The sequence below is a fragment of the Triplophysa rosa genome, linkage group LG24 (assembly GCF_024868665.1).
Source record: "Triplophysa rosa linkage group LG24, Trosa_1v2, whole genome shotgun sequence".
NCBI lineage: Eukaryota > Metazoa > Chordata > Actinopteri > Cypriniformes > Nemacheilidae > Triplophysa > Triplophysa rosa.
The window spans coordinates 8,620,633-8,647,434 of NC_079913.1; the positions used below are offsets into that span (position 1 = coordinate 8,620,633).

General features: G+C 40.0%; 1 protein-coding gene across 3 annotated transcripts in view; it reads right to left on the reverse strand.

The window, feature by feature from the left end:
• Positions 1-26,802, reverse strand: part of bltp3b (bridge-like lipid transfer protein family member 3B) — a 29,146-nt gene extending 2,344 nt beyond the window's left edge. Inside the window, exons 1-22 of one of the 3 annotated variants that reach the window (XM_057323731.1) lie at positions 26,566-26,802; positions 18,043-18,205; positions 14,395-14,433; positions 14,106-14,197; positions 13,748-13,937; positions 13,526-13,666; positions 13,235-13,405; positions 12,907-13,087; positions 12,737-12,820; positions 12,503-12,649; positions 11,672-11,781; positions 11,143-11,284; positions 10,843-11,036; positions 7,725-9,091; positions 6,744-6,824; positions 6,234-6,382; positions 5,264-5,400; positions 4,923-5,073; positions 4,805-4,843; positions 735-991; positions 512-623; positions 180-340 (exon numbers count right to left, since the gene is read on the reverse strand). In XM_057323731.1, coding sequence (XP_057179714.1) covers positions 180-340; positions 512-623; positions 735-991; positions 4,805-4,843; positions 4,923-5,073; positions 5,264-5,400; positions 6,234-6,382; positions 6,744-6,824; positions 7,725-9,091; positions 10,843-11,036; positions 11,143-11,284; positions 11,672-11,781; positions 12,503-12,649; positions 12,737-12,820; positions 12,907-13,087; positions 13,235-13,405; positions 13,526-13,666; positions 13,748-13,937; positions 14,106-14,197; positions 14,395-14,433; positions 18,043-18,205; positions 26,566-26,609 — 4,152 coding nt within the window. In that variant the 5' untranslated portion in view covers positions 26,610-26,802. The remainder of the gene's footprint in view (positions 1-179; positions 341-511; positions 624-734; positions 992-4,804; positions 4,844-4,922; positions 5,074-5,263; positions 5,401-6,233; positions 6,383-6,743; positions 6,825-7,724; positions 9,092-10,842; positions 11,037-11,142; positions 11,285-11,671; positions 11,782-12,502; positions 12,650-12,736; positions 12,821-12,906; positions 13,088-13,234; positions 13,406-13,525; positions 13,667-13,747; positions 13,938-14,105; positions 14,198-14,394; positions 14,434-18,042; positions 18,206-26,565) is intronic. The other 2 variants (XM_057323733.1, XM_057323732.1) reach the window with 2 other exon arrangements.

The window sequence follows — 26,802 nt, forward strand, 5'->3', positions numbered from 1 at the left end:
AGTGTTTTGGGTGCACTATCCTTTTAAGACCAGCCATTTTTACATGTGAATAGATATTACAAGCGAAAACTTTCACATTAGTGAAACTGCCAGCTTTATATATACATAAGTTGCAGTCTTGCATCATGCCAGCTAACACATAAATACTCCACACAGCACTGAATGTTTAACTTATGTACCTGTTCTCTATTTGAGGGGGTGGGGCTTGTGGGTGACAGAGGTGCAGTCTGAGTGGCTTTCGGCTCCCTGGCCACACCTACAGGAACTTCCGGGACAGAACTGAGCCTGCTGTCATTCACAGGCCCCGCCTTCTGAAGCTTTGAATCTGCAGCACGCTCAGCTGTCCAACAGGAGAAAGGGGGAGGGTTCTTTTAGAACGTGCATTTAATCCCATTTCCAAATAATTCAAAAAACATGCATGTGCCAGGGGTGTTCAAAGAACGGAAAGAAGCTAAGTAACAATTACAGTTCACGAAAGAGTGAGGAAGGAAGAATAAATATTAAAAATAACCTCCTCCAATGCTGAATGAACCGTCATCTTGACGATGGATGAGCAGATTGTGAATATGCACGGCGATGGGCGTGGCCTCTGGCTCAGATGAGTTGTCACGGGGACCATCGTCCTGATTACAACCCACATATTAGTGCATATAGGAGGATCATAACTCGAATAGAAGCAAGTGACAGATTTGGAGCTCTCTAAATATAGGCAGCAGCATCTTATGAAAGACTACCTTAAGGTTCACGTGTGTATCTTTGATGGTGATCTCCATAGGCAGGACCTGGGAGGCGGAGTCATCCTCCAGGAAGAAGGCGAGGTTTCGCAGTGATGTCATGATGAAGTCAGCGCAGAAGGCCTGTACCCGGCACTGCAGAAAGCCGTTCTGTTCAGCGAGCGGAGAGTGAACCGCTGCACCCGGACCGCTCTCCAGCCTCACCTCCACCTCAGGATCTGACAGCACTGTGTTGGGGTCCGACTTTGACCCGGAGCCTACAGGAGAGAGACGCCATTTGATGGTTTTCATCAGCAATGTGGTTTTCATTTGGTCTCTCAGATAGGAATGCGTTTTTAAACCGGGTATTGTGTGATGCTTCACTTAATATGCGTCACTGCATGTTGACATTAGACAAAGACTTGGGTTGATTCATTGACATCTACAAGTGAAGGTTTTCAACATCTGCAATGTTACATGGCTTGGAACCATTACATAGAATTCACACACTAATGAAGATCCACGTGATGGAAACAAGTATACCATGCAACACAATAATTGTTGTACAACAAAACTACAACAATGCATGACTGCCAACACAGTCATGCAAGGAAGCAACAGATCGCTAATGAGTGGAAGGGCCCACTGCACACAGAGTGCGGGCCCCCGTCTAAAAATAGGTAAATCCAAAACATTGAAACGCAGCATTTAAATTATGCATTGGATCCAAAATGTCAGCGCAACAATGCCGGCGGTAATGAACGGAAATCTCATTGAAATTCATTGAAATTTCTTCCCACAGCAGAGGGCAGAAAGGAGACATCACATGCAATCTGAGCAGTGCAGTTCGGTGGTCTCGAGGGTCTCGTGAAAGAGGTCTGCGGTAGCTTTGATATTTCTTTAGACTGAGTGCATGTACTTCAGACACTACATATATAGAAGATACAGAAAGCTTGTACATGTAACAGAAAGTTTAAATATGGCAGTTATAGTCATGTCCTTTTGTTTATGCAAAAACATGCATACATTACCATGTTTTATGGTATAACACAGTGTAACAAATTGTTGTTTCGCCCGACCTATTTTGTAGTTCTTGTACAATTCTGTGGTGCTAGTTATAGCCTTTTCACACAGAGATCCTGGAAAATACACAGAAAATGTGTCCAGGAATTTGTCCCGGGATCGTTAAGATCCCGTAAAGACACGTGACGTAATATATTGCAATGTAATATTATGTGCATTTTTTTTTGTCGTGAAAATAGGGTTGATCACGGTGAAAGATATTTCCTTGCGGTGTTTTTAGGTGGCTAAATAGCACAATTTGTTATTATTACTGCCTGCCTTTATTTAGTGCTAAATAGGCCTAAACAATCTCTCTTTTATTTGGTTATTATTCTGTAGAATATATTGTTGCCTTTTGCAAATGACAAAGACGTCAATTTCAAAACAAACTTTTTTACTTATATATTTTATTAAATGCAGAACAACGAAGAGGAATGAGGCACAAGTACGCAAGGTGGCTATAGCCCAACGAGATTAAGCTAATTATAAGCTAAATATAAAATGTCACATGAAAACAAATAGCTTTGTTCAGGCTTGTTCGGTGCAAATGTACATAGCCTTATATAACGGAATGCTGCGAAGTAAAAATTAGCCAGTATTTTTGCATAAAAATAGCCTAACTGCAATACAAAAGGCAAGGTATAATTATTTTTTAGTAATATGATGTAAAAAAATGTGAGTTTAAAAATAACTATCGTTTTAGTTAGCATCAATGTTTTAGTGTAAATTTCGCTAAAGTATATTTTAGCTTCATTTAGCATATCATTAATTACGATATATCAGTATATTTCAAATAAACAAAAACTGTAAAAATGTTCACATATTTAAATTTTATTTTTCCTAATGTCACTGTCAGAAATTTCTAGAAATTTGTGTAGCACAGGGAAGGTGGAATGAAGCGATGATGGGTGACTCATGTACAGTATACTCATGTATCAAATGAAATGTATACTTCTGAAGTGTTGGACGACTCATTTTTAGAAATGTGTGAAAATATACAGTATATATATATTTTTTGTAAGTACCGTCGATGATAAAAAAAAGTTGTTTTCATATTCAGCATGTTAAACTTCATAAAGAAACAGTAAAAAAAAGCGAAACAACTTTTTAAAATTTTTGTTTCATTGTTTAATTTTTACCATAATTTATTAAATTGTTTTTATTCCAGATTTGAAATATGTTAGCAAAACATAATCTTAAAGGAACATAACGTTCTTTTCTCATTCAAGTGGCTGTGATATCTTTTGTAAACTCAGGATAAGAAGTAATGGTAAGAAGTTACCCTTGCATAAATGAAAAGCTTACTTTGCCGTACTTCCTCTAATCTACAGGAGCGGCATTTCAATTTCAGGTCCGTACCTTTATGAAGAATAAATAAAGCTGTGTACCGCGGCCTGTTTGGTTAAAATTAAACAAAACGTTTTTGAGAAAGTACATAAAGTACATAAATATGTGTTTCCTTACCTTACCTTGATTTGCATAGGCAAGCTTTTAATAATTGTTTATTATTTAAGCAGTTGGCTAAGATTATTTAATGTAATTTGACTTCAACCCACAAAAATAGCACATAAAGTAACCTGCAATTTTTTGTTATAAATAGAAATGGATATGGGTAGTTGACAAATAAACCATACATGTGTCCTATGGAGTGATATAGCAAAAATTTAGAAAAAAAACTGTTATATATTATTTTATATTATTAATATTTATGTTTATAAAATAGCTTAAGAATTATTTTCAATTGTTAGTTTTTTCTACATTTTTGCTATGCCAATATTTTTCTACTACCCACAAATAGAGGCAAAAGTTAAGGATTGCAGCTTTAAAGGGATACTCCACCCAAAAATGAAAATTCTGTCATGCTTCTTACTCCCCCCCCCAAGTTGTTTCAAACCTGTACAGATTTAATTGTTCTGTTGAACAAAAAGAACAATGGGAAATTGTTAACTACCATGGTAGGAAAAAGTAAAATGGTAGTCAAAAGTGCCCCAGAACTGTTTAATAAATTCTTCAAAATATCTAACAAAAAAAATTGAAACTGCATTTTTCCTACATATGCCTTTAAGTATTTGTCTTTTTAGTTTTGATATGACGCTTTAAGCATATGCTTGAAGAATGTCATACTTCATAGAGCAGTCCCTAAGTGTACATTCATGCATACTATACTTTAAATATTGTATGAGATGAGTTTCAAGATAGTTCCGTTTAAAAAGTTAGAAAAGGCTTAGACCACTTTTACAGCAAGAGAGAGGATTGTGATAACTGCTGTACTCATTGTTGGTTAATCCTTCAACAGTTCTGTATGAAACGTGCAAACGCAGCGACTTTCATTGCCGTATGAAAAGAAATCTGTTCTGACAAAAATAAAAAGTGAGAATAAAAACGGAGACAAAGGAAGCAGGTGAAAAATACAGAAAAACGAACCCAAAAAAAAACAGCAGCTAGCAGAATCATTCGGAAGAAACCAAGTGTTGAAAAGCTTAAGATTAATCCTCTGAGAGGAGAGAGGCAGCACAATCACTAAAACACGTCAGATACATGAGTGTGTGTGTGTTCAAAGTGTCCTGAACCAGCAGTTCTAGTACCGCAGAAACCAGTGGGCTGTGACAGCTGAGAAACGACAGCATGAAACCAGAGCAGCTAAAGGTGGGAATGGGCAGATAGTGAGCCGAGGCCAACAGAGCAGAAGAATGCTCCACTGCAGTAAATACACAAACACTATATACACAAACCTACCTTAAAGTACAGCATACATGATTTTATTTATTTATTTTAAAGCACATGTTTTCAATGCACGTCTACGTTCACACACGATATGTGTGACATAAATTTGGTGTGAGGGCACATATGTCCTAACTTTACGTGAAATACACCTGGCCCTTAATAGTATACAATTAAATAAAGCACAGAAAACTAGGGAGTGATCACGCCGTACACACGTCTCATGCAAACACACTGCACACAACCTGGCAAAAACATGCACGCAAACACACACACTATGCAACCATTAAAACACACACTAGCAATACCTTCACTGCTCTGATTGGCTGTTGCTGATGTGACTAAACCTAAAGAAACGTACACAGTGAATATTTTATCAGGTGTAACGGCGCCACACGAACACAGACAAGTGTCAATCAGTCTTACCCAGGCTGCGGTTGCTAAGATACTGCCGCAAGCTGACGTTGCCGAGCTGATTGGGTCTGATGCGTCCCACCTCAAGAGCTACGGCTGTGTCATCACCCTTCAGGTCCAGAGAGCAACAGACTGAATGAACCTTCAGAACCAGAACAGACACCTGGAAACGAAAAACACATTATATGCGTCGCTATATCATACAGTTGCTTTAGAAAAAGTGGGTGTTTCACCAGCAGTCTATTCCAAAAACAACCGACAGCTGCGTCTATAGTTAATACACGGTTTTAGTGCAATTTTTTTGTTAATATTGTGTGAACTATGAAATGTTGCAGAAATGCCGAATTTATTACGAGATCTTTTGTGGGTTCGTCGATGCTCTGGGAAGCAGCACTAATGGCATCAGGTGACTGGGCTTCATCTGCCTCTTGAGCCAGAACCACACTTGCTCCTTCTGTAGCCTCTTTAAACCCAGATATTGACACATCATCTATGACAAAATACAAACAAACGTTATGAAATATTTTGAAATATTTGAGAAAAAAAACAACAAAAAAACCCCACAAAAAGCCAAACTAGCATTAACACTCTAACAAAAATTAACCATTGTTATGTGGTAAAAGTGTGGTAAGCATGTTTTTTTTTGTGGTAAAACCGTAGTAGGCATGTTTTTTTTTTTTTGTGTATTGATGACTATTGGCAATATTGCTTTTACTACAGTAACCATGTTTATTTAGTTTTAACTGTAGTAAAACCATGATTAATTTCCGTAAGGGCAGCAAGACGTTACAATAAGGTTGCATCTGTTAACATTAGATAACATAACAATAAACAATACTACTGGAGCATTTTTCTGAATTAGTTCAAGTGAAGTATAACACTATGTATATTTTTATGAAAAGTTACATCTGTCAACATTAGTTCATTAACAATGAACTAAGGTATACAATTACCAGTTGCGTTGGTTTTAACATTAACAACACCTAACAAATGCTGTAAAATATTTTGCTTATTGTTAGTTCTCGTTAGCTAATGCAATAACTATTGTTACCTTTTAATAAATCTGTTTATTTAAAAAGGTGTAATACATCTCATTTGTCTATCACCGTCACTGCAAAAATGTACAGCCTGCATGATGAAACAAAAATCATCTGTGATTGGCTGAGGTTTGTAAAGACGTCCGATCAAAAATCTGTGCAATGAATGGTTGTAAAAAGGTTAAAGTGCTCCATGAATGGAACAAAGATGTGACACACAAGCCGATGGGTGTTACAATATCGCCACCTTGTGGTCAAAAATCAGAGCTCTAGTATCCTAGTGTACCTCTCTCGAGCAGGCTGTAGGTGTCACAATCCTCCAGCAGATAGCTGTCTATGGAGAAGTCGTCCAGAGACTGTAGTGAGGGACTCTTCTTCATGTTCTTATAGGTCACAGAAAAACTCGACTGAGATTTGCCCTGAATCAAGCGGCCGCTGCAGAGTTTACACACAAACAAAACAGAAAACATTAAGTGCGATGGCACATTGATGTAGTAGTACATACTACATAGTATCAAAAGGACGCCCTGAAAAAAAAGAGAGAGAGAAAGAGAGATAGATAGAGTTGAATATCCAAAACACTGGCTTATTCAATGTGAGTGAAATTGAACATGAGCATATTAACAACTGTACCCAAAAATACATAGTCAGCAAATGTTCAGCATTCAAATATCACATTTTCAGTCAAAACAAAACACATCTAGGGATGAGCTAGCGTGAAATGATCACGATCACAACACCACGATATGGTCCACTGACATCTCACGCACGAATGGCTCTAGAGAGGGTTTCTTACATGTTGGACATGGAATATAAGGAGGTAGACCTGCTGTGCGTGGATGATAAGAGGTCAGAGACCACAGATAAACTGCCTTTCCTTCAGGAAAAAGATTGAGACAAACACACTCAGATGTCACGTTCAAAGAGGAAACAGAAGGGCTTGTGCATTGGGTACCAAAACACACACACAAGTGCACACATACTCATTAAGCATGTTATTATTTAATGTCATTTTATCAGTTTAAATTTGATGTCAATTTAATATCCCAAATTGGAAACTTAAAATACAACTGTTAAAACTGGGCAGGGGATTTACTGTTCCCAGCATGCTTTGCGTTAGAGTATTTTTAACTTAAGTATTATTTTGCATTTCTCAGTAAAAAGAAAGACTTGTTGTTCTTTTATCTTTATCTTTTTATCTTTATTTTTGAGTTTGCTTGTGCATAGACAGTGGGAGATGATATTGTCAAACTGTATATTTTGTAAACTTAATATCTTCAGAAACGATCAATGAAAATATTTGAGTTGAGATCTTCAAACTAAAAAGTTCAGAAATGTCTACATACGAAAATCATGTTTGTATTGCTGCTGTCCTTCTGAAACCTTGCATTTTCATATTTCATGATTTTTATTTTTTGCAATAAATCATTACTATTAGTCACCCTTTATGTTTGTCACCGTTTTCTGCAAATATGTAACCTATAAAAAGTATTAAAAAGTGCTTGTCAACTTTGACAACGGTATTTAATCTTCTAAAAAGTACATTAATTTCCTGAAAAACAGCGAACTTGGACATCTGAGGCTTTGGAAAGACAGCGATAATAAAATTTGGCAACTTGAACACTGATAAATAATACTTTAATATGTGCAAACAATGTAAAAAAAATCTGTTTTTTTCCAGTATAACAGTACCAAAGTATGGAGCATTAGGGACACGGCGACAGACCTCCAATCACATCATCACTATTCAAAACCAAAACAGGAAATGATGTCATACCTGGACATGGACTGAGGAAGCCTGCTTCCCTGACTCTTATCATTCCATTCTCTGGAGGTATTGTCAGTCAGAGGATCCACCACCCCAGCTTGCGAGGGTTCATTGTGTTGCCCTTTGGCTTCAGTCCTGCCACTCTCCCCATTAAGAGATCCTTCTCTCAAATCCTTCTTCTCCTCAGATCCCACCCTCCCTCCGGACCCTATGCTGGTCCTCTCATCCACAGATGCCTTTCTTAGAGCGGGAGAGGCGGACGAGGAAGGAAGGTGAGGAGATGTATTAACAACATGTGTACCTGACTCTGTACTTGCAGAGAGCATCTGATCCACAAAGCCTGGAGCCGAGGGTCTTTCGGGCCCCTCGCCCCCATCACTACCTGCCTCAAGAGTGGCTCTGCTCTCCGAAGGGGAGATGTCGGAGTTCAAGGGGCTTGCGCTCGAGTCCGGTTGAGGGATGGGTTTTAGGAGAAGGGCGACCTCTGCACTTTTCATGAGCACGCCTATGCAAGCACTAAGGGGTTGTCCTGTGCCCTGACGCTTGGAGCCGAACTGCTCCAGATCTTGTTGTAAAGTGCGCTGAAGAGATTTCACAGCATTCTGTAGTCGGAGCAGAAACACGTACTGCCCGTGGCTGACCTGAGCACTCAGGTGCTTCTGAACGTGCACCAGCACCTGCATGTCTACTTCGCTCGCTGAGGATGAGGAAGAAGTGAGGGATGAAGATGTGTGGCTGCATAAGCCGTCAAGCGAGTTGGGTTTGTGGAGGCCGTTGCTTGGCGTGCTGCTGCCGGATGCATCAGTGGTGTAGTACTCCTTGAGAAGCTTCTTCCTCTGTAGCCGATTGGCTATCTCGGCCGACTCACTGCGGGTCAACTTCCCTGACCCGACGCCCGATTTCAGCCTCTCATTGTGCTGGGCGTAGCGGGCGGGCTGGCACACCCAAAGGGTGAGGGGGAAGGAGTCCACGCAGGGTGTCGGGCGACCTCTCCCGCTACGGGAGCCTTCGTAGTCCACCCAGAATTGAGAAAAGTGGATGGCCCATAGGTCGGTGGCTGCTGGTGTCTTGAGGGCGTTGGCTGAGAGGGACAGTGGGGCGAAGCCGCGGTACACGTCGTGAACGCGTGTGTCCTGCTCGTGGGCGTGGCGCTGGAAGACAGAATGAAGGACAGGGAAGGAGTTTAGGGCACGGGGAAATGAGGGAGAGGAGGTGAAGAAGGGTTGCTCTTGGAAGGCTTGCAAGAGGGATTCCAGACTGGACCGAGTGCAGCCGGAAGAGTGACGCGTGTTTGATGCCACCATCTCTGATGTTTGCACGGATAAAGAGCGAGGCTGGTCAGGTTGAGTCTTCTCGTGTTCAGCAGGGATCACCAGCTACAAAGAAACATAAACAAGTTTTGTATTGAAGATGACACACAGACCAACTTGTAAGATGTAAACAACACCGGTCAAGAAGCACTTCCGTTTTTTAGTTTTTAGACACTACAAAAATATAAAGTACAAATTGGTTGAAATATCATTATATATACACATACTGTATATACTGTATAAAATATATATATAATAATATATATAGTGATTTTTACACTTTCCTACAGGTAGTGGGACTCTATATACTGAATAAAAATATGCACGTTTCTCCTGGTGGCTTTCTTCAACACATGGAAGAAACATTTTTACAGAGCTTGCTGATATGAATCATGGGATTTTTATAAAGTACACATTGGCTCTTTCTTTCATAAAACATGCTTTAAATCAGTGGTTCACAAACTTTTTTGTTGTAAAACCCCTTTGTGTAGAGTGCTTTGCGGTCCCCCAAATAAAGATTTTAATCTTAAACTTAACATTTTAATTAAACCAAAAACATATTCAGTTATACAATGCTGAAACATCAATTCTTTTGTTTGGTGGTCTTATTTTTTTCTGATGTTTGATTGTGCAAAATTTATGATAAATATCTATATTTCACAAAATGCCACAAAATCTGTGGACCCCCTGGAACCATCTTGGGGCCTCCCAGGGGGACACGGCACCCAGTTTGAGAACCACTGCTTTAAATCATTAAAGCGGAGGTAACATGCTATTTCATGCATTCAGACTTCTTTACACTGTTAAACGTGCTGGCTTCCCAAGCTTAAAGGTCCGGTTGAACGTGCCAATCTCATATTATTCTTGAGTACAGAGTAGTATTGCATATTTAGTTTATACGAGTATTTAGCTTGATCACATTTATAAAAGATAGATACAGCTGTACGATTATTTCCGAAAAAAGACAACCTCCTGGGGGTCTTACAATCACTCGTCGGTTGACGCGTGGGCGGGCTATTTCTTTCACCTTGCCGTGGGCGTGCTTTTCCGGGAGAATTGCACAATAAGGGACTAAGAAAAGTTGTTACGTAACGGTTTTTCATGTTCGAAAAAAACTTTCCGAAACCTATACAAACCTTTCGAACATGGATTCCCATTTTGTAACAAGGGTTCTTAGTACCTTATTGGACAATTCTCTCGGAAAAGCACACCCACACGTCATCTAGCAAGCGAAAGAGCACACACATCAATGCCGCTTCACTCGGCTGACGGAAGTTTAGCTGTGTTTGTTTGCTCACTGCATTTCAGTGATGAATGTTATATAAGCGATGGATACAACGCTGGATTTGGAGATCATTCGAAACTGATAGATGGCGTGGTCACAGCGCTAAAAGATGCCGGACGTGAATTGCACGCTTTAAGTCAAACTAAGTCATTTGTTTGTTTTTTGTTGGCAATCGGCGTGTATGTGCATAATGTAAACAACAAAAACTTATAGTGAATCAACAGTTACTGTATGCAGGGATAACGCCATGATGTATTGTGTGCTCGGGCTGTAGTAAAAAATTTGAAATGAATTAAAATACAAAATAAATAAAAATAAAATTGACCAATAATTTTCATTTCATTTTATTCTAATCGGCTAGATGTTATAGTATCAAATTATATACCATTTACACATAATATCATGTATTCTAATTCCATATATTCTGTTTTTATAACTTCATCTTTCTCTTTTGTTCCTTTATGCATGCAAAGCTGCAACAAAGCAAAATTGTAAAAAACGCTATATAAATGAACTGAAAAATGGTTCACACCTTCAGCATGAGTCCATCCACTCTGATGTCCACATGCTCGTCTGGTTTCTGGGAGTCGTTGAGTTTGTACAGCTCCATGAACTGTTCCAGACTCTGCCGAAGGTCCAACGCAAACAGATTGAGCCAAACTAGACTTCGAGAATCAAGCACCAGCTGTAGAGCATTCAACTGCACGTACAGATTGGGACAGGGAACTGCAGAAAAGAGTGTTCAGAGATTCAGTCAAAGCTTGAGTTGAATTTAGGTTAAGTAAATACTCAGGGGTTTGAAAGATGTATGAAAAAAGCACGACTGTCTTACTGGGATAGTCTTTGCCATCTGGGAAGTAGTACTCTGTGAACTCGGCATGGATGGCAGGCATCTCTTGAGGGAGGTAGAGAGATTTCTTATTACAGGAGATCATGCTTTTAGGGCTGGAGCGCGGCTGGTCTGCTGTAGAAACCTTTTACCATAAAAACAATATATTTTGTAGAGCTTTAACATCATATTCTACATCATATGAAAGTAGTCTCTTACACAAAAGTTTATATAAATGTGTAACATTTATTCCTTTGTACGTCTCTACATAGCGGGACGACAATAAAGCTCACTTGTACTTGAATGCTTAACAAGATTCACTTTTAGGAACAATAGGCAAGTTTATTTTCACCATAAGCGCATTATAATAACCACATATTTTGCTTTACTCAGTAAGTCTAAAGGATTTTCTGTGGTCAAGCATGATGCCACAAAAACTGTCAATAGCACTTAACTTCCTTGCACAAATACAACATTATTTGCCATTCCGAGTGCAATTTAAGAACGTGTTTGTGTGTATTTCCACACTGACCTGATATATGCTGAAATCAGCCATCCGCAGCACAATTGAACTGGACACGAGCTGTGTTCTGGGTGCAGGCGGGGGTGCGAAGGAACTACTGGAGCCGGTGGAGATCTTACCTGTGGAAGACAAATCCAAAAACACTCAGACGTGAGAAATACTACAGATCTACTGCACAAACCTCTGCCATGTGTGTGTGGCACCTCAAACGCACACCGGAGGTACCTGTCTCCAGACACCAGCAGCAGTTGGCCGTGGGGGAGAGCGGCCACAAGCCATCTGGGCCTGAGTCCAGCTCCCTAACCATTATCCCTGCACCCCGCGCTTCTAAGACAATCGACTGATGGACTGAGAACACAGAACCCATTACGCAAAACCTTTCTTGACCGCTGCCAGGACATACTTGGAGTGATAGTTCACCCAAAAAATGGCAAATCGTGCATCATTTCCCTCAATCTGTATGACTTTCTTTCTTGTGCGGAACACAAAAGAAGATATTTTGAGAAATGTGGTTTGGCGTCCATACAAATGGAAGTCAATGGGGTCTAATGTTGTTCGGTCACCAACGTTCTTCAAAATATCTTCATTTGTTTCGCAGAAGACACAAAGTCATACAATCAAATGTGTGGACCAGTAAAAGTGCTCTCCTTTGTGAAGAGCCCTTAAAATAAAGTGTCGCACATTTTCACGATAGATCCATAAATTGTGGATCAGCAACTATTATCAAATGCATTTTTTTTAGTCACAGACAGAACATCAAATGAGAACATCAGAACATATAAATTCTGTTTTTTAGTGACAGACATAGAATACAGTTGTTAATGGGCAGGAAGGTCTCACCATGCTGAGGAGAGCTCTGGTTTTGGCCGCTGACTGCATTTTTAAGCATTTCCACATTGGACTTAAACTCTTCTAGAAGAGACCGAGCCCAGGTCTCACGGGCCTTTGTGGCTTCCCCGTAATGCATCCAATGAAGACAGCTCTCACCTATGAAACACAGACAAAGAAGCAACAAGTAAACGAAACATCTTCCTGGTTCTCAAAAGAAGAATCGAATGCGTTTCTAAAGCTTACCAGCTTTGTGGAAGGGATAGTAGTCTACTGTTATAGAACTGAAAGACAACTGCATGGCCCCACTATCTAATCTTTTATTGATCTCTGAAGAGAAAAAAAGATACATTTTAGTGTAACTCCTATCTTACAACATTTTAGTATTAACAACATTAAGTGTAGGCATGCTGTACCTCTGTCCTTGGCATTAGTGTCGTCACAGATGTGCAGGTCCAGATGTGTGATCTGAAGGTGGTGTGAAGTCTCACGAACGTCATAGTCATTGAAGAGCCGCGCCATGGAGGCGCTTTGATCCGCCGTGGCTGAAGCCTGCTGTGTCCGCCCCTGTTGGGCCGAAGGGGCCGCCGGTGTTACCTAAAAACACAAAGTTAAAATCTACCTAAAGCTCAGAAAGGTACAATGCGCTAAAAGAGAACGCTTAAAATAGGTTGTGTAGAGATCTGGAAAAGGTGGTGGGGTGGTAAAAAGTCAAGCGATACCCTCACAAACACAAATACACACCGGCGTGGTGTCAGAGCCCATGCTCTTCCTCTGCGCGGCTGATTTCTCCATAGCTTCACTCAGGGACTTGGCGTACTGCACCATGGCCTTGAGCTGAGAGTCCGTCAGAACCCACAGCAGGTCATCTAGTATCAAAATCAGCTTGGAGGCCACAACATAACAGTCTTTCATCTGTCCAAAACACAGACACAAACCACAAAATTCATCATCAAAAAATCACACACTCACCGTCAACTGCCTTTCTGGTCAACCAGTAGAAATGATTGGTTGTAATGTCAGTAATATCCTTACCCTCCTCTTTAAAGTAACTCTAATCTTTGATTGGTTGGTGATGAGGCGAATGGGGGCGCTGACGACCTCGTGTTCTGTGCCCTGGATGGCGTCCGCTTCAATCCAGATCATCTGCCAGCTCACTTCCTTAAATGTTAGGATCTGAAACACATCATAGTATCGTTGTCACCATGGAAACAAACCTTTCAAGGCCACCATAACACTACAGAAGTTTGTTTGTACCTCTCCACGAGTGGGGTCCAGGATGCGTGAGTATCGGAGGTCCCCGGTGGACCAGCTGGTGTTTACGCTATAGACCTGGAGCTGCGAGAGCTCAAAAGAGGCGTTGAAGGCTTTGGCGCTGATCCGAATCACTATGGAGTTTATTGAGAGAGAGATGCCCTCCACTACTTTCTCTGCAAAACCGTATTCACTGAGAGAGAGAGAGAGCGAGAGAGAGAGAGAGAGAGAGAGAGAGAGAGAGAGAGAGAGAGAGAGAGAGAGAGAGAGAGAGAGAGTCATTAACCAAACATAAAGATGATAAGATCAATCAAAACAAAATGCTACAACGGAAGGTTATAGCCAATAAACTGAAACTAACCTTTGACCCGAGGCTGTTGCTATGGGTGATGGACCATTGTGAGGGCGGGGCTCATCACAGGTGCTCATCTCCATGACAACTCGATCCAAAGACTGAAAGAAAATGATTAACAGTAGAAATGATTAACCAGTGGTACATGAATCTGCCCGAAATCACAGCCATGACAACAGCTACATTATAGTAAGTGCATTAAATCTGAAAAGTAATAAAAAAATCAATTATAGATTTTTTATGTACAAAATATGTTTTCTAAGTTTAATAAACGATTTTAAAGCTTTGCAATGCTCACCAGAGTGATTGGATGAGTCTTCAGTTTGGTCCATGGGATCTGAAACACACAAAACATTTATGTATATGCAACATTGTCCTTCTTAAGTACATATTCTGTAATTTATACAGTTTGCAATACCACAGCCAGACAAACTAAACAGTGTATATCTTCAACTGTATGTGTATGAGGCAATGCATCTACACGAGAGAGAGGTAAACTAAATAACCAAACTCTTAAGTATAGGACGTGTATGGAGAAGCATACAGTGGTGTATGTCTAAATGTGTAATGTGTATGTGTAGAATTTCACCTCCGAAATAAGCAAAATCACCTCCCCACAGCTATATTTGTTAACATGTTGAATTAGAAAAATTGTGTAATTTATTAATTAACACTGTTTATAAAAGAAATTATAAAATGAAAATAATCTCTGGTGTGTCCTCAGCTTCGAAAGGATTGTGGGTTTCTGTGTGCATGGGTTTTTGTGTGTGTGTGTGTGTGTGTGTGTGTCGTTTTTTCCAGATTGCGTCAGGGAGTGTCCAGAGACACCTGGAGCACAGCCAGATGAAAAACACTGTGTTCTTCTTAAAGAGTCAGACAGGGATAACACGCACACCCATACACATATCTAAAGCGCAGAATATAGAAAATTTTCCCTGCATTCTAATATAAAGACATGGGGGAAATGAAAGTAGAGAAGTGAAGTACTTGTGTATGGATTTAGATACATTGTTGAAATAAACCAAAAACAAACAAAGCGGTCCTCCCCTTTATGTTCTTAAATTGACCACTTCATGTTTATCTTTAAATCTAGTAATGTCAACCGGGTTGTGAGAGTTAGGTAGGGCTAGAAAACGTGTTTCATATAATAAATATTATCTTAGTATGACAACAACTGCATCTGAGAGACATTTGATATTATAACGTATAAGTTCTCCGTTCACAACAAGGCTTATTCTAGAAGTCTGAGGAAGGAATAACAAAAAGAGGTGAGGGGAGGGAAGAAACACAGGACTGAAAAAGAGAGAAAAGAAAGACAGTTTTAAAGTCCTTCGCATTGTTTTCCCACTTCTGTCCTGGTAAAGTTCTTGACCCCTTCCAGTGTCTCTGCCACTCATTACACGGGCGTGAGCTTTTTCGACCAATCAGCTCACTCCACAGGGGCCACGCTGACCCTCTGCACAGCTGCAGCTATCAGGTTCAATCAATAAACACAATGACTTCCATTGAGGCTTCATTAAACAGATGTGGCTCTGTACTTTAGGAAAGGAGTGGAGGCCGGGCAAATAAGATCTGTGGAAAACTGCACCTGACTAATAGAAAATTGATAATAAAAAAACTGCAAAAGTGAGGGATGGGAGGTCTACTGGGGGAAGAAAGAGTGAGGGAGATCAAGAGCAGAGAGAAACATCTCAAGATCTAGTGTTCCTGCAACACACATGGTATTTATAAATGTCAGGCATGACTCAAAGCAGCCAATGTTCTCTGTGACTGTCCAGTCAGTGTTTTTAAAAAACTATGCCAAAAGAACATTGTGTCATAGGCCTCTATCATACACTTGGCGCAATGCGGCGCCAGGCGCGACGCAAGTGTTTTTTGCAAGTTTCAGCTCGACGCAGTTTTCATTTTCACATCCTGCGCCATGTTGTTTAAATAGCAAAAGTATTTGCGCACATTTGTGGTCTGGTCTGAAAATGAGGTGTGTTCAGGCGCATTGTTGGCGCGTTGCTATTTTGAGTCAACTGAAATAGACTGCGCCATTGACGGCGCAATATGTTTTTGTTATTTATAGAGCGCGTTAGTAATATAGGAGGGTGCACAGCGCACATACATTCTGCTTATTACACACAGAGGAACGCGCAGCAGCACACAAACAAGTCAAATATGAAAAATAAATAGATTCCAACGTAAAAGATTATTATCGTGTACATAAAGATAAAAAATCCGCCATGTCCTGTAGATGGTCTGCTCGTGCGCTTTAACCTCACGCAGGAGCAGATGTGTTTCCTCTCCGGAGAAGCGTCCAGTTTGCTCTTACAAATTCCGCCTTGTAAATAGTGAATTCGCCATGGCGCGAGCGCAACTGGCTCTTAAAGGGAATGGGAGATGAGACTTTGATTGGTTTACTGCATGTTTTGCCCCAAAACACAACCATGACTCATTAAGAGAACAGGGACAACCCTTTTAGACCATGCGCTTGGCGCGCCAACCATTTTTCCCGTTCTTACACTAGCAAAAGTGGATTCGGACCCACCATAAGTGCACTTATTAGTTAATAGGGCCCATTGTCTTTCTGAGGTTTGCGTGGTCAGAATGCCCTGCTGAGATTCACTGTTGCAATAAGAGGGTACGTTCACCTTATCTTCAGTACAAACCTGCTCTGGTTACATTAAGACAACCTAGCATTGTACATTCACACTGACAGCGTGTTAATTTTTAGACATTACATACTACTGTACTGTTGATCATCAGGATGTTACTACTCTCGACTACAGTATCTAACTGCATCAGAAGGTGGGTCACATGAGCGGCCCTCTCAATGGTAGATGTCACATCATATAAATGCGCATTTACATGGAATAAAGGTACATTTACACTGTACGTTCAAATGTCATGTTGTCTCAGATTGCCTTGTGAAATTCGCGGAAAATATTAAGAGACCATTTCAAAATTATTTTCCGTTATTCTGAATTAACAGAAACATTTTATAGGTATGTGTTTAGGTAAAATGCTCATTTTGGTTCATGCTGGGAACTACTAACAACATTTCTTCCAAATTTCAAATAAGAATATTGTTTCTATTTGCATTTATTTGCAGAAATATTTTTTTATGTGATAACCTCGTAATTATTATGACAGTTTTCATGTGTCTTGTCATGCTGTCAGTCCTTCACATTGCTGTTGGATGACTTTATGTCACTTCTGAGGTTCTTGTCGAAATGGACAAAAATGGCCACAATACATCTAGAAATGCTGATTAAATAAAAATTTGTAATGGTCTCTTAATTATAAATCTTGTTCAGTCACTGTTTTGTGGAGGAGCGATGCAATGAGTTGCTAGATGCAATTCTCTTAACAGCCACCGGTGTCGCTATTAACAAGGGTTTCTGAATAACATAGCCTATTTAAAGTATACAGTAAGACTCACGCACTTATGCACTATTCTATGCCAAATTGTGCGAGTAGTGTGTTCACATTGGGAATTTCAACAAAAAAAGAAGTGCATCTGAATCTGATGGTGACTGAAGTCATATTGGAGAAAACGGATAAAAATTTAATCAAAAATACAATGTACAAATTGATTTTTATTGACACACATTGTGTTATGCCACTCACTTAATTTACCCTGACACTTCCAATTAGTATAAAACCGCAAAGTATTCCATTTGGGACAATACTACCCTTCTGAAATTCCTACACTAGATAGTAGCGTGCATTGTGCATTGTTTAAGTGCACAGTGTGTACAGTGTGTTATTTAGGACAGAACTTCTGACTTTATGCAAACTATATGGGTCGGCTAGTGTGCGAACTTGGATGCAGCCCAAGTGTGCCAACACATGCCGTGCTCAATTATCTTGCCTCCAGATCCTATAATTATGATGTCAGAGGAGCACAAATTGATGATGTCATTAGGGAGCAGATGAATGATACATGGGCGTCTCTTACCCGGATGGCGGCCTTATTGCAGAAGACTTTATTAATGGCAAGCCAGGTGGGCAGATCCAACATGTTCTGCAGAACCTCCTCATCCAGCTCCAGGTTGGTGAGCTGGCCCTCCCCTTTCAGGGTGCTCAGATTAATCTTATCTGGGGAGAGGTTCTTAGCAAACCTGTAGAGAGAGAGAGAGAAATGAGTAAGGAAAGGGAGGGTTAGCAGGCCATTATACTTTACCATTTTGGATTAAAGATTCTTGACTGTAATTACAACACGGCATGTTTTTGCCAGCCACCCAACTCTTGAGCAGTGTGTTCATATGTGTGTGATCTTTCCTAGTGATCTTGGAAAACGTGTTACACACGCCCCTGACACAAAGTAAAATCTATGACCATGACCTTATGTTTGTGAGCTGAAGGTCCATGAGGGATCATTCAGTTAATGTTTAAGAGTGTTCCCACAAGGGCAATGCACTCAGCACAGAGGCTGATAAAGAATCATCCATTTGTTATCGTTTCCTTCAGCCGATTTAGCACGGATGACACAAATTGTTCTGGGTGTGGAAAACCCGGCGCTAAGATCTCGCCAGGGTTAATGCTGATAGCAAGATGTTTGTGTCATGAAGATGGGAGGCCAGTTTATCCAATCCATCTATGAGCAACAGTCCCCTTCAGCCCAACAAAAACACAATAACACTTACAAAGCTCAACGGCTGGGAATAGTTCTCCCTGACACAGTTTAAGCTTAGCGCCGAACTATAAATGAGTGACCTCTTGAGAGATGCAGTTAACTGTGTAATTAGGTCCCAGACATGGTGTAATCGGTATTTGAGAGAACACCCTTAGTTGGCCGGTTAATCCCGTTGTACGATTATAACAATCAAACAGAATTAAAGCTATGATCTGTAACTTTTGACCCTCTATCGCCATCTCTGTTTGAAACATAAAATTGCAGCTTACTTTACATACTTATTTCGACATGTGTTGAAGTCAAATGACTTGATACAGGCGACAATATAAATCATTATTATAAGCTTACCATTGAGGATTGGGGCAAGGTAAAAAGACAGTTTTCAACACTTCCTTGCCCAATAACTGATTGTTGTTTCTTTTAAACCAAAAATTGTATTAAATATATAAGCCTTTACTGTTAGTAAACATTGTGAGGTGTTTTTGTGGGCGGAGCTTAGGTGGAGGCAGAAAGATCCCCCTGACCGCATTACTAATGCTAGGTAGCATGTTTAGTTTACTTGCTTTTTGACAATGACTAGAAACAAATCAGATTACATTTTAACATGTAAGGTCACTCACTGTCTAGGACCGCGATTGTTTTTGAAAAAGTTAACTTTAACGCCAGAAACCTGGCCGACCTGTACGCGTACGTGCTCACTCAATGGATCGAACTGACAGGATTTACTTTTAAGTGGCCTGACATCTACACCTACCAGACAGAGAAACCAAGCGTGTACAGTAAAGATAAACTGAGAGCGTATACATCTATAGATGCCTGCGTGTACTAACTAGGGATGTAACGATTCACCGTGAGCCGGCTGAAAATCGGTTATAATGAGTGACGATTCAAATCGGTTGAGGTGTGAACTGAATCGCAATACATTTTTTGAACAGCAGGGGCCGCTATTTTCACTGCAAATCTAAACGTGGACATGCTGATATTTCTTAAATGCAAAAAAATCCAAGAAAAGCTCAGACAGTATTAGTTTGTTTATATTAAAGACACTTTTTCTATTATTAATTTGGTATAAAATTGCAGTTTAGTTTTGTTATTTGAAATAAAACATTACTTAATTATACAGAGAAACGTGAAGCATTTAAGAAATAATGCAAGGGAAGTTGTTCATTTCTAATTTGTTTCAACTCATTTTGTAAAAATAAATCGTAAGTAAATCGTGAATAAATCGCATCGTGAGATCAGAATCGTGACTCGCATCGCATCGTGAGCTGAGTGAATCGTTACATCCCTAGTACTAACAGTGGCAAACGTTAGCAAATGCATTTACTTGAACACAAACCTGACACATAAGATGAGCCTTCCCTCTCCCTTTATACTAATGCACTTGTGACAACTAAAGAATAAGAGATGACAAACAGTTTCTTTATGTTTAGTTTCTGGCCGATAGTTAACTGCTAGTTGTATAACTAACAAAGTTAGCTACCATACCCTATGTGTTCAAAAGTTAACGCTACGCGAAAAATAACCTTGTTCTCCAGTTTCTGATTTGGGCATACGTGAGATATTTTTAGACACATACCCAAATCATAATCCACACCAACAAAAGACAGTAGTTTTTTTATCTTAAGCGTTATGAAGTGAAACGCGAGCATCGTTTCTGTTCAGTCCGATCGTTTTATTGTGTGTAACTACAGCTGTCATCAGTGTTTTTGTTTGGCAATGGTAGCAGGTATGTGTTATAATATCAAATTGGAGACTTTATTCTGTCGATTGTGGCACTAAACAACACAACAAGATTATATTTTAAACTCCTTATGGAGCCGAATCTGTGCTGGTTTGTATTGGCCGCCTCCAGTTTTCACTTTGTTTTGCCTCCAGCCAATGCTGTGACGTGAGCGTGATGTCGGCACAAAAGGGGTCTATAGCTATAAACTTGACAAAACAATATTTCGAAACCTCTCCTACACAGGGAAACTAAAGCTTGAGAGTTGTGATGAAGTAAACAATCGCCTGGGAACCTAGAAACAATCACTGTACTTTAGTTCACTGGTTAAAGATAGAAGAGATAATGGAGGTTCACAGCTTTTGTGCTCCTACAGACTGAATAGGAAAGAGAATGTCTAAAATTCGGGCAGTGTGGCAGAGTAATAGCTCATTTGCTGTCAATTCACAACCCTGTTAACCGATAAAAAAACTGATAAAACCTGCAAACTGATCATCTGGAGTTTTGCTTATACCCCAGGCCAGTATGACAAGCGCAAAGACATTATCATTTAGTTTTGGCTTTGCAGCTGGTAGCTCCACCCACATTGCAATTTCATTGGTCCAAAATCTTGCTCCTAGTGACATCAACGTTTTGACCGGGTGTAACTGTGTTGAATTCAACATATAGCACAGCTTTTACACTTGTCTTTGGCCCGAGATGGGGTCCAGCTAGTCATATAGAGAATAGATGGATGCATAAAATTATTTTCATCTTGAAAGATGAGAAAGTGTGAAAAAACTGAAGAAAGGGTGGGAGGGTGGTGGAGCAGAGAAATCGCAATTTCCTTTTCCTGACATTGTCTCGCCAGACCTCTGGTGTGAATTATTACTGTACCACCGCTGTGCTGAGTCTTGCATGGGCTTGTTCATAACTAAGTGTGTGAAACTTAATCAAATATGAGACGGGGGTGTAAAAAAACATGCAAACTTCCTTATACGTGCCATTTCCACATCAAAGACTGGCCTTCGCATCTCATAGCTGTGCTCTGGGAACGGTTAAATATTCATTAAGATACTGCCTACCTTCAGTGTCTGATATCAGGTCACAGGTCAATCCCAAGAATACTAAAGTGATGAGATCGGGCAGGTGCCGAGTGACATCAGGTGAGCTCAATTAAACTAACCATGGGTCGTATCTTACTATGACTGTTGCAAATATGTCTTTATTTGATTCTAATGAAATATATGTGCTTTAAATGTGTATTATAACGGTGAACACAAAAGAATGCACGTTTCGAAAGTTTCTAATGAGTGAAAAGTAAAGAAAAGGTTGAAAGGTTAGGTGAGAACTATTTGCATTATTGCAAAATTAGATATTGCCGTTACCGACTACTTCCTACATAGATAGTGAAGGTGGTCTGGCCTATGGTGTTACATCTTTCTAAGAAATCTCCAGAGCTTTCCATGGAATTACTTTAATTCTGTTTTAGCCAATGACTAAAGCTGCATTCAGACCGCCAGCGACCGTGTCGCTGTGTGTCGCCAGTCTCTCGTTACGAGCAGAGCCATTGAGAGAGAGAGAGTTGCGTCAACTCCGTTGACTCCAATGGAACAGTTTTTTCACGACAATGGCGGTTCATGGAGCCTCTCAATAGTTCCCGGAAGTTACTAGTAACGCATAGAGCTTCAGCAAAACAGACCGATTGTGATGAACTTTCAACCCAATTAAAGACGCAACTCTCAACTTTGTCGAGTCGCTAGACGTGCTCACTTCCTGTAGCCAACAGTCACTGTCACTCGTGTCGCTAGGCTACCATTGAAATGAATGACATCGCCTCGCTTTGTCGCTGGGTGTCGCTGGCAGTGTGAACGTGGCTTAAGACAGACCATGTTTTCACACATAGACAGTCACTATCTGTGAGAATAATGACATAATTCATAGCTTAATTCAATATTACGGTTTCCGTAGAAAAGTTCGCACACACAGTGTCTGCTTTTACTCTATGACAAAATGTCTACTGTAAGACTGCATTTGTGCGAATTCTCCTCCTATCGCATCTGGCAAAAGAATACAGACAACAGACAATAGCCTATAGTTTACTATATGGGTGCGTTACAATCGGTCCATGGTGCTTCATGAAGTATACTTTACTTTAATATAAACACAAGCTGTATATAAGCTTAGTATGGAAGGCAATGCAAATAGCACAAGCAACAAACATACATCCATATATCACTAAAGAAGAAACTAAGAGAATTACCCATAAGTCACTGGTGTAAATCCTATTTCCTAATACAATCAAATACATTTTATGCAATACCTTTTACAGATGAGTAATATAATGGGAACATATTAAAATATAATATATTTATAATAAATCATGACCACAGAGTTGTCAGTGTATTTTACGCCACAAATCTTTTCACCCATTGGATGGATTTCAAAAAGTGGGCGTCTCCAGAACGAGTTGCTCAAAGGAGATTATGCCCCAGTTATAGTGCCTTACTAATCTAACGCTTCATTTACACCAAGGACACAGAAAGGAGAGCTCTGAATTGCCCAAACGCAGCAGTTATTCTGAGAGAAACACAGAAACGAAAGAAGATTTTTCAAAAATCATGTTTTTTTATCGTGCATTCCAATTAATATTAATCAAACTGCAGTTGGTTTGTTTTGATTTAAGCCTTAATAACAAAAAAATACAGCTAACTAACACAATAAAACACAATAAAAACATGATAACATAATAAAAAACATGATTTTTGAATTTTTTTTGAAAAATCTCATTTGAGAACCAAACTCTTCAAATACAGCCCAGCATCTAGTCAATAGCTCGGGACAAAGACAGTTGTGGAGTTTCTTTTCAACACAAGTCTCATTATTATAGCAGTACAGAGAGAGTCTATACACCCGTCTCGAACATCCATGTCAGCACAAGATTTTAGACAAAAAGTCCCCATCAATAGAGAAGCGTTAAACAAAGCCCATACTGAAACGATCAGCGTCCGATGGGAGATGTTTGAAACAACATCTGAGAGACAGAAGAGCTGAGGGAGGTCCAGATGGTGATAACATCATCTTCAGAATTAAAAAACAGCAGGACACATCATTGAGGCCTTTTCTCTTGATAGCTGTTATTGCTCTTATCTTCATTAAACACATAAAACATGAATCAGCAGCCCAGGCCATAGACCAAGAATAGCCTTCTGCATTGCCTTTCAGAAAGAGACCTACTGGGCATGTGCCCAATAAACCATTTAATGAACTTCTCTGAGGTCTGGATCTGTGAAGGATATTGTACAGCAACCCTCGAGGTTCCAGCTGTATATCTTTCATATTGAAAGAAACAGCAATGCATTCTGATGCTCTGCCTAAATTACTACTTTGTTTTTACTGATGTAAACAAGTCTATGGCAAAATCCACAACAAGCCATGCGCAGTAATGTAAGATTATGTGTGTGAACAAATGAGATGGCTTAATGATGTTAGGCCAAAACTAAGGGGAAAATCCAATGAGAGGCGTCTGGTTTCAGTGCATGCAACAATTTGTTTGAAGCTTAAAATCTGGAACAAAATAGCGTCCTGGTTCTGTTTTGAGTGTGAGTAACAGGAAGAGACAGTTATCAGTATCAATAGAAAGCAGCAACATTATGCTTATCTCACAAAAAAGTTGAACAATCCTAAAAGTCACAGTAAAATCCATTTTTAATTGTTATTAGTCTGATTGTTGTGTCAGATTGTGCATGTGCGTATTGATCTTTCATACTTTCACTTAAAGAGTCTTTAGAAGTGTTGTTCCTGTGTTAATGTATTGTATAGTTCCTATTGAAAGAGAAATGACCTTATGTGCAGGGCATTTTTAAGTAGCCAAGATGTTGTTAGTCACAGACAAGAACTAGAATATGCTCTTTGCTAGTCGGATGCTGTTGGTTTTGGGGAGTGACCATCTCATCATGGAGAGGATATGATTGGATGAAAATCTGTGTAGTGCATGATGAGTCACCATCTGTATTTTTTCCATAAGAGACTGTAGATAAGCACACTATATTCAGGATGGCTTTAGATAATAAAAAATAAGTAAGTTGAAAAAACATATGTAAACATGCTTGTGTGTGTTATGCTACACTTATTAAAAAATGGTAAATTTAGCATACAGTAAATGTCATAAAGATAAAGTTAGATTCCTACATGTAGGGTTAACCTGAATAGAAGTTTATACTCAATCTGTAAAATAGTTTTTTATTACTCTCTTGAAAATCTAAATTTAACCCCTACAGGAAGAAATAGATCACTAATGGTAAAATGACAGTTCACCAAATATTGAAAATTCTGTCATAATTTACTCGAACAATGGAGAACCCATTGACTTCTATTGTATGGACACAAAACCAATGCAAGTCAATGGGTACCACCACCGTTGTTCGGTTACCAACATTCTTCAAAATATCTTCTTTTGTGTTCTGCACAAGAAAGTCATATAGGTTTGAAATGATAAGAGGACGAGTAAACGATGACAGCATTTTCATTTTGGGGTGAACTATGACTTTAAGGCATCAGGAATTTCTTAATTCTAAACTCCACATTTTATACCAAACGTCCATGAGAACTCACTAGAAGATATTGAGAAAGACAGAGGTTGTGTGATTCTCACAAACTGGAAATACAGGCCAGGCGCGATTCTTTCCTCTGAAATGTCCTACAGCTCCAAACAGAGCTCCTCAGGGCTTCCAGATTCCAGAAATGCTAAAGATTTGACCAATATCACAAACAATGCAAACCCTAAATGTCTGATTAGCTATAACTATGAGGCTATTACAGTCCGTAAAAGGTATTAACACAAGAGACGAGAGACGAACTTGATATTGTGTAGGTCAAAGTCTGGTCAAAAGTCCCTTTGCGGTAAATGCATTCAACACATCGCCATAAACAACAAGTCAAGGTCCACAGAGTATGGCATCCATCTCTCTGAGGCCTTCAGCGCCACGGTTCCACAAGAGAACAAGAATGCGGTCAAACGTGGACAAGCTCTAAACAAGTCCACCTTGAAAGGTACAAATGAAAAATTGCTCGAAGGGCACAAAGACCAACAATGCCTCAACATCCACTCCACACGTCACTCTTTATCTTATCAAACTGACCAATATTCGTGGACCTTAGCTACTGTTTAACAAAGGAACAAGAATGAGGAATTCACCAAATGTCCTCTTTGTCATTTTGACCGAACAGGTGTACTATTTCATCTGAACTCGCTCTACAGAGAGAATAAATAATGCAAAAAGGTTGGCTTCAAGAACTGCCACAACAATGGCTCATAATAGTGAAACCGTTTGGCACAATGTGCACTTGCCCGCAATGGTGAAACTGTGTTTTTTGTTCACCATAAGTCCACCCAGACTTAGCTCAAGTTTTCACAACAAACTGAATATATCTGACCGGGTACAGACTCAAGAAAATAAATAAAGGTGACTCGTGCGTCCAGCTCAGGGAAGGGTAGTCTGCAAAGCCGTACGCGACCGTACATAAGCAATGGGGTTACACCAGGGCAGTGACCACTTTAGACACAGAAGGGGGCGCAATTTGAGGTCAGTGGTCAGTGAGCATGCGGTTTTCCATTACTGACTCTTAATATTTTATATTACAAGCACAAAAAAACAAGAATGTAACCAAACATATATCAGTGGTGGTGGTGGTGGTGATGGTTGTTTCTAATGCGGTTTGATGATCAGGTCAAGCGGATTCTCCTTAAGGCTAGAAATGGGGTCAAGCTGTCATATTAACATTAAGGAAATCCACAAAAGCTATAGTCTATCCCAACACAATAAATAAGGAATTTTCAGTGCGTTCAACTCATATAAATGATATTTTAACCGGAAATGCACTAAACCACACCGTTTCACGGAGAAAGCAACATTCAACGATCTGAGCAGACAGACTCGTTTAGCTAGTGGCACGAATGACACCCAATGCATGTTATGATATAAACACTCTGGCAAACTGTCAGACAACCCCAGTTATGATCCAGCCGTATGTGTCATCCACCACAGCCACATCAGCACGTCTCAGAACAACGATCAACCCACAGACAGTCAATCTTAAGCACGTACTGACACGCGCGTGAAGCCCGTGAAGGTGTCACTGACCTGGAGAGGTGTTTCAGTATCTGTTTCTTGATCAAACCAGCCATGATCTCGTTCACTCTCTATCACTTATCCGAGGACGGGGGTTGGATTACGGACGCTGTACATTGTAGGTTTCCTCCGGTCAACCGGAGCGTCTTCTTCTCGGAGATGTAAAATCGTAAGGGGCGAATATAAACATGACTCGTAGAGGCGTAGGACGCTACCGCTTCGCCGTCGGTTCCATATTGAATGCGCAGT